This window comes from Apodemus sylvaticus, chromosome 22 (genome assembly GCF_947179515.1).
Source record: "Apodemus sylvaticus chromosome 22, mApoSyl1.1, whole genome shotgun sequence".
NCBI classification, from domain to species: Eukaryota; Metazoa; Chordata; class Mammalia; order Rodentia; family Muridae; genus Apodemus; species Apodemus sylvaticus.
In genome coordinates, this window is record NC_067493.1 from 16,864,342 (window position 1) to 16,876,945 (window position 12,604).

Here is a 12,604-nt window from a genome sequence, read left to right on the forward strand (position 1 = left end):
TCTTGCCGTCTCCCTACCTCATTCCTCCAAACTCACCTGGGGCTAGGGCTACAGAGTTCGTCAGCCATCGGATTTGATTAAACCAGACGACTTGAGTCTCCACAAAACCCCTCAGTCCACAGACACCAGAGGCTTGCCCTTGCTGTTACGCATACCATCTTGAAGGAAACAGGTTTTATGCAGAGCACAGGCTGGGGATGAGATTGTAGTTTATCTAAGGATGATTGAATGTGATACCACATTCCCATGCACTCTATGGAAAGATACACTCATTCATTCATTCATTCATTCACTCATTCATTCACTCACATGTAGCACAGGAGGCAAGTTCTGCTGACTTGATAGTGGTGGTGGCAGACACTCAGGAGTATAATTCTGGCCCCCAGCATCTGCCAGATCAGAAATAAGTGTCAGGAATAGGGGACAAAAGGAAGAAGATTACTAAGGGTACATGTTACACACCTGACCACCTGGGTTGCAGATCCCCCGAGCTTGGGTGTCAGAACAGTGATTGGAGTGCAGTGTTGGGTGTAGTAGCAATTTGGGATGGGGGGGATTTTGGTTTCTTTCGAAATCATAGGAATATTATAAGAATACGTTTCCATTTTAATCCTAGGTGTGGGCTGTGGGGCTGCTTCCGGTTGTCCACAGCAGCTGATTATGATTTGCCTCGTGCTCTAGCAGGGAGTATTTTGCTGGCTTCCCAGTTTCTGACATTATGCAATGTTTGGGTTCTGGGGACTCCCAGTGTGGGTTGGTGGTTGGTTGTGGTTGGTTAAGTAGTCATGCACAAAGAAACAACAAGAAGAAATTAGATGTCCTGACAGTGAAGGTCAAACTTGCCCCAAGGAACCCGATGGCCCTAATCAATAGGAAGCAGTCTAATGATAATGCCAATCCTTTCTTTCTATCCATTTTATCTCCCCTGTCTGGGGTTAGGGGATTGACAGGGTGGACAAGGGTGGAAGAAAAGAACCCACAGAGCAGCCAAATTCCAGCTGGGGAAATGTAAGATACCTCTACTGTGGTGCAGTTACCACTGAATACAACAGTCTACAGGAGGCAGGAATTAATCCAGTACCACCTCACAAAGTCACGAAGAAAATATTCCCGTGCATCCTGTAACTGGAAAACAGGCATAGGTCTTATAGTCTTGGTCCTGAAGTTCTGTAAGGAGGAGGCTGCTGGGTGGGTGGGTGGGTGGGTGGGTGGTGGTAGTGGCGGTGGGTGGTGGTGGTGCACGCCTCTAATCTCAGCCCTTCAGAGGCAGAGGCAGGCAGATCTCTGTGAGTTTGAAGCTAGCTGGACTATAGAGTGAGTTCCAGGACAGCCTAAGGCTACACAGAGAAACCCTGTCTGGAATAAGAAAAGGAGGAAGAGGCTACCACTTCTGGTCAGCTTACATTGGGCTAAGTGCAGTATGGAGCATGGTTCATACTGCAGCTCCACTGTGCCATCTAGTGGCTGACACTGGGTACTATGCTCTTAGCCTTTAAAGGTATGCAAAGGCATCAGCAATTTTCAGAAAAATTTTTCCACTGTGGGCATCCGAGGGGGCGTCCTGTGGCGCAAACCTCCCCTTACGCTGTTCAGCTATGACACACTTCCAGTAAGTCAAATCTTTCCCCGTGTGGCTCAGTATTCTAGGAACTGACGAATTCGTATGTCCCCAAAGCCCTGTCTTTCAGCTACATGTGGCGTCTACCAATGGCACAGAGCTGGGCAGAATCTGAGGCTGCAGTCGGGAGGACTGGAAATAGTATGTAACCCATCAGTCCCTGCTCAAAAGGAGCCATTTTGTTTCACTGAGTTAAGCTTGCCCACCAGGCTAGGACCTAGTGTAAACAGACATGTATACACACATGCGCAGTCGATGCAGACCCTAGGGTGGGTGGACTCAGGACCTGATCACCATGATAGTGCAAGTAGACAGAATGTTCACTGATACCATGCACTAACATAGCATCTACTTTGAGAGTGACCTTCAAGGCGCCATCCGATGCCTGGATTCCTACTTGAGCTGATACAGGTCTCCCGTACAGGTGAGCTGGGATTCTCAAGGCTCCTTGGTGCAGAGGTGGTGATGGAGGGGTGTATTCCTAAGCTCCCTCTGCCTGCATTGAGCCCCCTGGGGGCGGGAGGGGGGAGAGGGAACATAGTTCCTTTTAGCTTCTCATTTCCTGAACACACCAGGGCCTGAGCCAGCATCCTTAATAAATGCATCAGGCCTGTTTACCACACGGGACGGGGCTGTGACGTGCTCGACGGCTACCAAACTCTGAGGGAACTCGATATCCCAGGAAAACCTAACGTTGGGATATATGGACCAGTGATGTATTGATCAGTATTTCCTATCGATGATTTTGGAAGCTGGGGGATCTGCAGGGGATCACAGGGGATCATTATGGGACCAGAAAGTAACATGAACACAGGCTGTTGTTCAGCTGTTTACACACCCAGATTGGTTGTAGTCTCCGTGCCATTCCCACATAGTCCACCAAAATGAGCACGGGAAGTGGAAAACTCAGGTCTTCCTTGGGGTCCCCCAAACAACGCTGAGCACCTGTGGGGCACGCTAGGGTCAGGTGAGGTTGGATAAATTGGCCATAATCCATCACAGCAGTGGCTAGCGGGATAGGAAGAATGGCTGATCTCTGGGGTGGATTGTGGGAAGAAATGGGAAAGAGCGATGCATAGTTTTGGACTTGCTGAGTCTAGACCTGAGTCTCTAGACTTTTCTTGGTTCCAGTCAACCCTGGCCCACACAGGTTAGGGTATACAAACACCTTTTGCTTCCTTGTCTGCCATCTCAAGACTGAATGAGATTTGTCTCCTGTTGTGGATTGCTTTGGTGTTGTTTGTATTTTGATGTTAATTCTGCCCAAATCCAAGAGGGGGAGTGAATCACATGCTCAGGTGACTTCTTGTGAGCCTTCTCCCCATTTTAACTTGTAAAATAAAGGCTAGAGCCGTGATTGGGCAGTGGAAGGGAAGGTGGAGCTAAAAAGTTTTAAAGAGGGAAGGAGGAGGGAGACAGAAGAGAGGACGATGGAGGAGGAGGAGGGGGAGGGGGAAGGAGAATGGAGCAGAAGCACGTGGCCCGGAGAATCCGCAAGTTATGCTGGATCTCATAGCTGGGGAATATAGTGGTGGAGTGGTAGATCTGCCCAATCTAGGTGTACAACTTGTATTCGTATTAATTGAGTTGTGTTTTCTTTAACACAGGCTTATTTGGGTTGGTGATTGACCGCAACAGTCTCCAGTTACACAGACCACATGGACATCAAGGGAAGTCCCTCAGGTTCATTTTAATAAGCTTTAGAGTTCAACACAATTATGGAGCCCAGTTAAGGGGGGGGGGGCGGGACAGAGGACACTGTGCCTCTTCAACTAAACCTGGAAGTACCTGACCTCAAGCCCCACACCCATCCCAACATCACAAGAATGTAGTCCCAGCCCAAGGAAACTAAGTCGGTACAGGCCAGCAGGACCTCTTGACTCCATGAAGAACCTAGCTGTTTGGCAGGTCTGTCTGTGGCAGGCCGGGAGGATGCAGTGTCCCAGCCTGGGAAGGAAGACAGACACGGTTTCCACGCCGAGAGGTCCAGATCGTACCAGCACGGAGCCAGAGGACTCATGGAAGAGGTATAGCAGCTCTGGCCGCCTGGGTCTCAGAACCTAACTCGAATGGGGTGCCATACGGGATGGGTGTTTGCGATGGAGAAACGAAACCAGGGCCATGGGGCGATTTATTCAAGTGCCCAGGGTCGAGGTTGAGTAGGGCAAACCACCTAATGAGGGTACACAGATCTAACACTGCTACCACTTTGACCACAACAGCCTAACACACTGCACCACATTCTATAATCACATCGAACCCTTGTATTGCTGAGTACCCGCCGTCGGCAGGCACAGCTGTGGAAGCGGGTCCTAACTTGGAGAGCTAAGTGGCCAACCAAACTTACATCCGCAGGTTGTGCCTGCTAAAAGAATAAATATTGTGTGTGTGTTCAACTGACATGGCATGGGCTCCTCTTACAGAACGCCCAGATCAGTATCCCAGTATCATGCAGAGCCAAAGGGGAAAACCTGTTTCTTCTCTGTGTATCTACTGTGTGTGTCTCCAGAATAGCCAAGACCCACGGAGGCTGGCTACAGTCAGATGCACCTGAGACCAAAGAAGCCGAACTTGGAGCCACAGGAGGGAATGTAGACCACATCTGCCTCTGTGCCTGTCAGTTAAGTGTGTCCTTGGAGACACTGACCCCATGCCCAGGATGTTTCTTCTTGGCTCCCTGTCTCTTGCCATCTTGGGCATGCTCAAAGACAGGCAGGCCCATGCTTAGAAAGTGAAGGGTCTCTTGTCACATACAGGACATAAAGGTATCGTTATCAGCACTGTATTGACTGTTAAAACTTCTTCTCTCTTGTGAATCATGCTTCTAATCTTCCATAGCACTACATGAATGACCTTTCGTGTTCTAATTCTACCATGTTAGACACAAAGGCCGGTCCAGTGGCCGATGGATGCTGACTGGACGTTTCACTGTGTTCCCTTGTTTGGGAGAGCCTTGGGGGGGGGGGGAGGCAAAGATAGGACCATGGCCGGGTGCAGCCCTGGTGACCCTCCAGCAGAAGGGACATGATCTAGCACCTTTAGAACTGGCTTCCCCCTAACCCCCTTTCTCTGAGAGAGAAAGGCTGGTTTCTGGAAGCCTTGACTAGAACCCCTGAGCTATCTTGATATGTGGTGCTGGGGTTGAGTCATAGAACCAAACTGAAAGTGGGGGTGTCGCCTACGAGGGGCAATGATGGGGGCCATGTTGGCACCTATCAGCACCTCTCCTTCATGAGGATGGGCCGTGCCTGCTCTTGATTTCCTGCAAGTTCATGCTCGCCCTCACTGCAAAAGTCACATGTTTCCATGTTTTCCTGAGGATGTAATAATAGCTTGATGATGGATTCCAAGATGCCGTTTTTTGGAGGTGTGGGGAGCAAAACTGGTGTTTTCAAGATAAAAATGAATCACTAAAGGGGAGAACATTGGCCAGACCATTCCCCAACCCCTGCTACATTTCACCTCCTCAGGATGGGAGAAGTCATAATTAAATCCTGCATTGGGGTAACAGTGACCCCCACCTCACATTGGACCAAGAAGCAAATTGCTCCAAAGTCAGTTACCGTCTACAAATCGCTGGTGTTTAGGTTAAGCAGGGTACCACTCAGTGGCAGATAGGCATGCTTCTTTTTTTTTTTTTCTTTTTTTTTTTCTTCTTCTTCTCTATTTTGGGTAGAAATATTTTCAAGGAAACTAGATAGAAATGCATTTTCATTTCCCAATAATTCTTAGGCACAAGTTAGAAAACTGCTGACCATCACTAAAATATGTCAGCGCATCGCGTTATAAAAAAAATGCAATTCAGAATCGCCACAGGTGTATACCCACACATCTGGATACACACAAGCAGTGGTACAAGGAGGGTTTCGTGTACTCAAAATGGAGCTGTTTGTGACTGACCTAAAGTTCTGTCGTGGAAGTTCATCGCTCAAGAGCAATTGCAGTTGTTTTTCCTTTGCGTCTCACTATACTAAAACTTTTTTTTCTTTTTTTGGGACACCAGACCCTGCTGCTTATGCCTTCCTAAGCACCAATACCAGCACGGTCTCACACAAGGGTCAGAGAGGACGCTGCCTAAGATGCATTATGCAGCTACTGAGCATGCGCACAGGGTGGCCACTAGCACCTGGCCAGCACTCCCTCAGAATGACAGAAGCCTGAGCTCCTGTGGGTGGCAGGGTGATGTCATCTAGGTGTGGTACTGACTCTGGCTGGAGAGGAGGGTCCAGAGGAGGAGCCTCTGTACACTGGAGATGTGGGGGAGAGTTTAATCGGGCTGGTTGGATCCCCAGTTTGGAGCTTCCAAAGTAGTTCTTCGTTGGTTCTGCTCAGTCTCTTCTTTTCCTGGGTCTCTTTCTCCACGTATTCCTGGAGGTTAGCATTTTCTTCCGACAGTTGTCTGCATGGAGGGGAACGATGGTTAGGCAGTGGCCTACTAATGACAGACACAGAGGCTGATAGGCAGAGGCCGGGGCAACACCTCATGGCTCACCAGCCTGTCTGCTGGGTTAGGGGATGTACTGGCTGGTGTTGTGTGTCAACTTGACACAAGCTGGCGTTATCACAGAGAAAGGAGCTTCAGGTGAGGAAATGCCTCCATGAGATCCTGCTGTGGGGCATTTTCTCAATTAGTGATCAAGGGGGGAGGGCCCCTTGTGGGTGGGGCCATCCCTGGGCTGGTAGTCTTGGGTTCTATAAGTGCGAGCATGGGTGTGCACGTGTGAATGTACGTATCCATGAGTGTGTGCACATGAGCACGGTATACACAGGATAACATGTCATAGCCGCACTGAGGAGACTTGTCCAGCAGAGTGGGGAAAGGCTCAGGTCTCCAGCTCACTAGGAAGACTTAGCCTTGCCTAACAGAATAACCTGAAGCTGGCCACGGAAGCCCAAGCCTTTCACTGCACTCTGAGCTGGGGTCAAGGGTGATTCCCAATCCTTTCTCGGATGGAGAGATCCTGCAGGGAAGAGCTGACCTGAGCTTCTGGAATATTGGGGTTACCTAGCCATGGCTCTCTTTAGCCTGACGCTCCTCTCCTAATCTTCCTGCTGTGGGGCTCCCTCCTCCCCGGGTTGTAGCCTTCACTGATGGGGAACGGGGCAGAGCGTGATACAGAGCCAGGATACAGGATGTTCCCTGAGTGGTTGCAGCTATATGCTTTTCTTCTGATCATGTAAGAGTTGCCAGGAGAGTATTCAGACAGGATACTGGGACAGGCAGATGGAAAGCCATTTTGAGAAGGACATGTAACCAGGAACTGGGCTCACTCACCTGGTAACGACTGTGTTCTGGTCGATCCTTGCTTTGAGGTCTTCGTTCTGCTGTTGGAGCACCTGGATCTTTTCTTCCAGGACGATGTTCTTCTCCACCTAGGAAAGGGACACTAGTGAAGAATCTCCCACCAGCCAGCAGCAAGCCAGTGGCTCTGGCTTCTGCACTTTCCAGGAACAGTTCTTTTGCTAACCGCTCTTTGCAATGCTTTTGGGTTCTGGAAAGTCAGGTGAGATGGGTAAAGGCCCAGCATCGCCCTTTTCAGAAAGACAGAACAGAAAATGCTCGAGTGCACTGTAGGAAGTGCACTAAAAAGCACTGTGGTGCATATTTTAGATTCTGTGTGTGTGTGTGTGTGTGTGTGTGTGAGAGAGAGAGAGAGAGAATACATAAATTTTTTTTTTACAGTGAGGGTTACAGGTCACTGTCATGATCAGAATCAGGCTGTGGATCCCAGTTTGACCAGTAGATTTGTGGTCTACTGCAGTGAATCACTGTCCCTGTCAGGCACAAATACTTAGCCCTACTCAGGTGCTTATGAATTAACGGGGCTAGAGTCAAGCATTGTGGGCATATTTCTTCCTTTCAACAACAAAGCAAAGAAGTCTTTTAAAACAGAGAGGATACCTTGGCACCCCACTGGAAATCTCCTGGTTTACGCTGCCTCTCCATCACTATAGGATCTAGCTGAGGTGTGCTTTCGTTCTAACTTTAGAATTTTTTTTAAAAGAAGCCTTACTCTGTAGTCCATGCTGGCTGGAACTCACCATGTGACTCGGGTGCCCTGGAATACACAGCTTTAGCTTCCCAGCTGCCGCAATGCCGGGGTTGAGTCACCATGCCTGGATTGTCCCGTGAAAGAGGGTGGTGCGTGGACTGTTCCTGTAGCTAACCTTTAAAGAAAACTGCAACTTGCCCACGAATAGGGCTTGGGGATCCTTGCCAAGGCCTGGAGCAAGGCACTCTACCTGGCCTTCATCTTAATTCCCAGGAAGTAGGAAATAATAGATTCCCAGGGCTGGAAGACATGTGGGCCTTCTGCAAAGCCAGAACATAGATAAACATATCAGCCCAGGGTGATTTCACTTGTGGGTGGCTTGTGCAGATAGTCTAGTCACCAAGAGGGACATAGGTGGCTGCTTCAAGGGTCACCCTAGCCAGGACACATGGCAAGCTCAGGTCACCCTAGCCAGGACACATGGCAAGCTCAGGTCTGTGCAGGTCTGTGGTAAGTGCTGGGCTGTAAGGTTGAGCCACTTGGAAGAGACACGCATGATAACAGACACGCATGATAACAGACACACATGATAACAGGCACACATGGACCAATGCAGCAGGCGCTGCTGGGTCAGATCCTGGTTTGGGTAAAGCATTTGCAAAGGATGTTTCAGAGACGAATGGGGATGAGATGTCCAGTAACTAACTCTTCTACACTGGAGGGCTGATACATGTCTGTAATCTCCGCACTCTGGTGGTGGTGGAGGCAGGGGGAGATCACAGGTTTCAGACCAGCATGGGATACACAGCAAGATCCTAGCTGGGAGGCGGGAAGACCTATTCATTGGAAGAGGGCTATAGAACACTGTACAAGATAAAATTTGGTATGTGTGTATGTGTGTTTGTGTGTGTGTATGTGTGTGTGTTTGTGTGTGTCTGTGTGTGTGTGTGTCTGTGTCTGTGTGTGTCTATGTGTGTGTTTGTGTGTGTTTGTGTGTGTCTGTGTGTGTCTATGTGTGTGTGTATGTGGGTATGTATGTGTGTGTATATGTGTGTGTATGTGTGTATGTATGTGTGTGTGTATATGTGTGTGTATGTGTGTAGGAGAGAGGGGTATTAATACATAACTCTGGGAAGTGTTAAAAGTAGAAGGAACATATTTTAATTTTCTTTCTTTCTTTCTTTCTTTCTTTCTTTTTTTTTTTTTCTTTTTTGGTTTTTCAAGACAAGGTTTCTTCAAAGACAAGGAAACCCTGACTGTCTTGGAATTCACTCCAAAGACCAGGCTGGCCTCGAACTCAGAAATCTGCCAGCCTCTGCCTCCCAAGTGCTGGGATTAAAGGAATGTGCTACCACTGCCCAGCTTATTTTAATTTTCTTATTTTTGTTTATCAGACTTTATAATTTCCTATCATGTACACAATCTCTCTTCCTCGTTCACAGTAGCAAACATTAAAAAATAATAATAACAACAAAGGGGGCTGGGGAGATGGCTCAGCTAGTAAAAACACGGCTCCTGTGGACCTGAATTTGGTTCCCAGCACACATGCCAGGCTCCAGGGGGATCTGGCGCCCCCTTCCGGCCTTAGTGGCTACTGCACTTACATGCACATACCCACATACAGACACACACACAGATACATAATTAAAAAACAAACAAACAAACAAACTTTAGCCCTTATCTGAGCCTTGGGCCTCTAGAAGGGGGCAGATACTGCTCTGTTTCCTTAGGCTAGTTCCCAGGAACCCAGCTGAGGACTAGGTACAAACTCTTTGTTTTGAACTGGATGCTCTTTTCCCTCCAAAGCAGCTATGATGAACCCCTCCCCCAGGTGCGGCACCAGGATAAGGGCTTTGGAGGCGATTTGCTCATGAAGGTGGACCCCCCCCGCCCCCCCGTGACTGAGATCTCTGATCCTTCTGTCACGTGGCGATTTGGGGGCACTCCTCCAGGGTTGCCTTGTGGGCTCAGCCACTCACAGCCTGTGTGCCGCTGTGCCCCTCCCCCCAGGCTTCCCTCTTGTCCCTTGACAGCACCCACTGCCCAGGTTAGCTGTTGGAATGGAAGGACGGAGCTTTGCCCCCCGCCTGGTGCACAGCAGCGATGGATAGCTCCCGCTGTTGCCTTGGCGATGGAAGGACACGACAAAGACTGGCGAAATAACAAAAAAGAGGCCACCGGGACTCCTTGTCGGAAGTCCTGGCTTTGGGAGAAGGGCTTCCGGGCTCAGCTGTGAGGGTCCTGTTCAGTCGTGAGCCACCCGCAGGGAGGCGTGGACCTCACCGAGCACTGCCGACAGGGAGAGCACGGCCCTCCCGCTCCCTGGAGCAAGCAGGCCAACTCACCAGCTTCTCCAGCTCGATGATCTTCTTCTCCTGCAGGTGAATTTGTTGGTTCTTCATCTCCAACACCTGCTTTAGGCTCTGCATGTCTTCTTCCAGGTGCTGGTACGGAGCCAGCGCGATCTACCAGGGCAGAGAGGGTGGTCTTTAGGCCACGGTCCCGGCACAATGCGCTGTGACCCGAGGTTACGAACCCGCCCAGTGTGACTGCTGAGCTCACAATGTACAGGCACAGCATCTACAGGCACAGCATCTGTGCGGGAGCAGGAGACAGCGCCTCCCAGGGGGAAATCCTGGGGTAACACAGGCTCTGACCGCCCTCCCACAGGACTGGATTCCCAGGGCGCTGGGGGTCTCACATGTCTCCCCTGTGTCCTTAAGCTCATGCACAGGAAACGAGCCCAGTTCTTTACAAAACAATGTGGATGGAGGACCTCTCTCAAGGCTCCACCCCTAGATGAAGAACTATGGAAAATCAATGGCTACCAAGGGGGGAGGATCATTCTCCCGGATTGAGCCCCTCTGATTGGTTACCCAATCCCAGTGGTCAACCCTAATAAACTCATGCACGTATGAACAGCATTAGACGGACCTAGCAGGTCCTGGCTATCTGTCTGTCCGTTTGTCACACTAATAATCAAAGAAGAGGTCATGGGGTTGAGAGAGGGGCCATAGAGGAAATGGCAGGGAAGAATGCAGGGTGGAAATATGGTACTCATGTACGGAATTCTAAAAATAATAAACGTTAAAGAAAATTTAGCGTATTCAAAGTATTAAAGATACCATTCCCTAATTTTTTTAAATAACTATCTTTTTATTTATTTTTACTTTTTTATACATTGGTGTTCTGCCTGCCAGTATGCCTGTATAAAGGTGTCCGATCCTGGCAAAGGACTTACAGATAGTTGAGAGCTGGCATGTGGTTGCTGGGATTTGAACTCAGGACCTCTGGAAGAACATCCAGTGGTCTTAACCACTGAGCCATCCCTTCAGCACCATCTGTAACCCCCCCCCCCCCACCACCACCACCACCAACACACACACAAACACATACAAACACTTTTTTTTTCTTAGTGACAGGGTTTCTCTGTGTAGCCCTGACTGTCCTGGCACTCACTTTGTAGACCAGGCTGGCTTCCAACTCACAGAGATCTGCCTACCTCTGCCTGTCAAATGCTGGGATTAAAGGCGTGCACTGCCACATGTGCAGTTTGTTCCGTTTTTTAGAGAATGCTTTATGAGAATGATGCAGGGGGGGTGGGGTGTTGGTGGACAAGAACAGTAAAATGGCGGGACACCGATTTGAATTTGAATTTCAAAGAGGCGACACTGAAAAGAACACAAACTAGTTGTGGCACCTCAGGCTTGTAACACTGGCCACGCAAGGGAAAAAGTCAGGAGGGTGGGAAGATCAAAACCAACCTAGGCCTTTTCACAAGTTCACGAGACTCTGTCTCAAAAGGAGAAGGAGGAGGGGGGCTTAGATCATAGCCCTGGCATAAGAAGCCCGAGGTTCAGTTCACCCCCACAGGGTAAAACAGTATAACAATTTGATGACAGGTGTCCGTCTTTAGCGTTCACCTCTCTCCAATGCTACGTTAGACGGCGGGAGGTCTTCCAGCTTTTCTTGGAAAACATATTACCTTCTTATAACTCACGTCTTAGCTGGCCCTGTCCAGTGCCAGCCTAAAGCACATCTGTCTCCAGCCAGAGAGGAAGTGACATCATTGCTACCCAGGGACCCTGCCTGCGGGGGGGGGGGTGCTGCGGGATTTGGCAGAAATGGCAGCTTGCGGGAGAGACCTATGGTTATGGTCTGTCTTGCGGAGAGGTGGTGTCAGGCACTGAACACACATCCGGGAGATGTTGGGAGCCCTCCCTGCAGCAGCAGCAGCAGCAGCAGCAGCAGCAGCGGCTGAGGGTGGAGGCCTCATCCTTGGGCAAGGCTGCAGAAGAAGCCAGCTCCCGTCCCCACACCCTGGGTGGCCGTCACTACCTCCAGCTGCTCCTCTGTGGTTTTCCTCAGAGCTTCCTCGAAGCGCTGGGCTCTGTCCCGCAGAGACTGGCTTTGAAAAGTCAGCGTGTCCACCTGGTCCTGCAAGTGACAACAAGAGATGTCCCTTCAGGGGCCACACACATGGAATGCAGAGGCAGCTGGGGGCGGGTGCAGGTTAGTTTTGGGAAAGAGACTCTTAATTGAGGAATCGCCTCGATCAGATTGTCCATTCTCCGTGAATGATTAACTTGGCTATGCCCCGCCCACCATGGGCGGAGCCATCCCTAGACAGGGGCGGGGTCCTGGACTGTATAAAAAATGGTATCTGAGTAAGTCTGTACAGCAAGCAGCACTCCTCTGTGGTCTCTGCATCAGTTCCTATCTCCAGGTTCCCGCCTTGGCTTCCCTCCATGATAGGCTGTAACCTGTCAGTCAAACAAACCCTGTCCTCGCCAGGTGGCTTTGGGTCAGTGTTTTATCACAGCAAACCAGGACCGGAGAGAGAAGGCCATCTACCCTTCGCTGGACCCCCCCATGGCGGGCTCACTGCTGACCTCTTCTGACCTCAGGGCTGGGCTGACCTGTGAGGGGAGTCACCCAGCAGGTTTAATACTCTCCCCGCTGGAGCATCAGCCCCATCCTGAGGCAGCCGTCT

At 50.0% G+C, this 12,604-nt stretch overlaps 1 protein-coding gene across 2 annotated transcripts in view; it reads right to left on the reverse strand.

Moving 5' to 3' along the window:
• Positions 1-4,579: 4,579 nt before the first annotated feature.
• Positions 4,580-12,604, reverse strand: part of Mtus2 (microtubule associated scaffold protein 2) — a 358,083-nt gene continuing 350,058 nt past the window's right edge. For both annotated transcript variants that reach the window (XM_052168367.1, XM_052168368.1), the window contains 4 exons: positions 11,950-12,048; positions 9,957-10,076; positions 6,894-6,991; positions 4,580-6,017 (listed from right to left, as the gene is read on the reverse strand). In XM_052168367.1, coding sequence (XP_052024327.1) covers positions 5,804-6,017; positions 6,894-6,991; positions 9,957-10,076; positions 11,950-12,048 — 531 coding nt within the window. In that variant the 3' untranslated portion in view covers positions 4,580-5,803. The remainder of the gene's footprint in view (positions 6,018-6,893; positions 6,992-9,956; positions 10,077-11,949; positions 12,049-12,604) is intronic.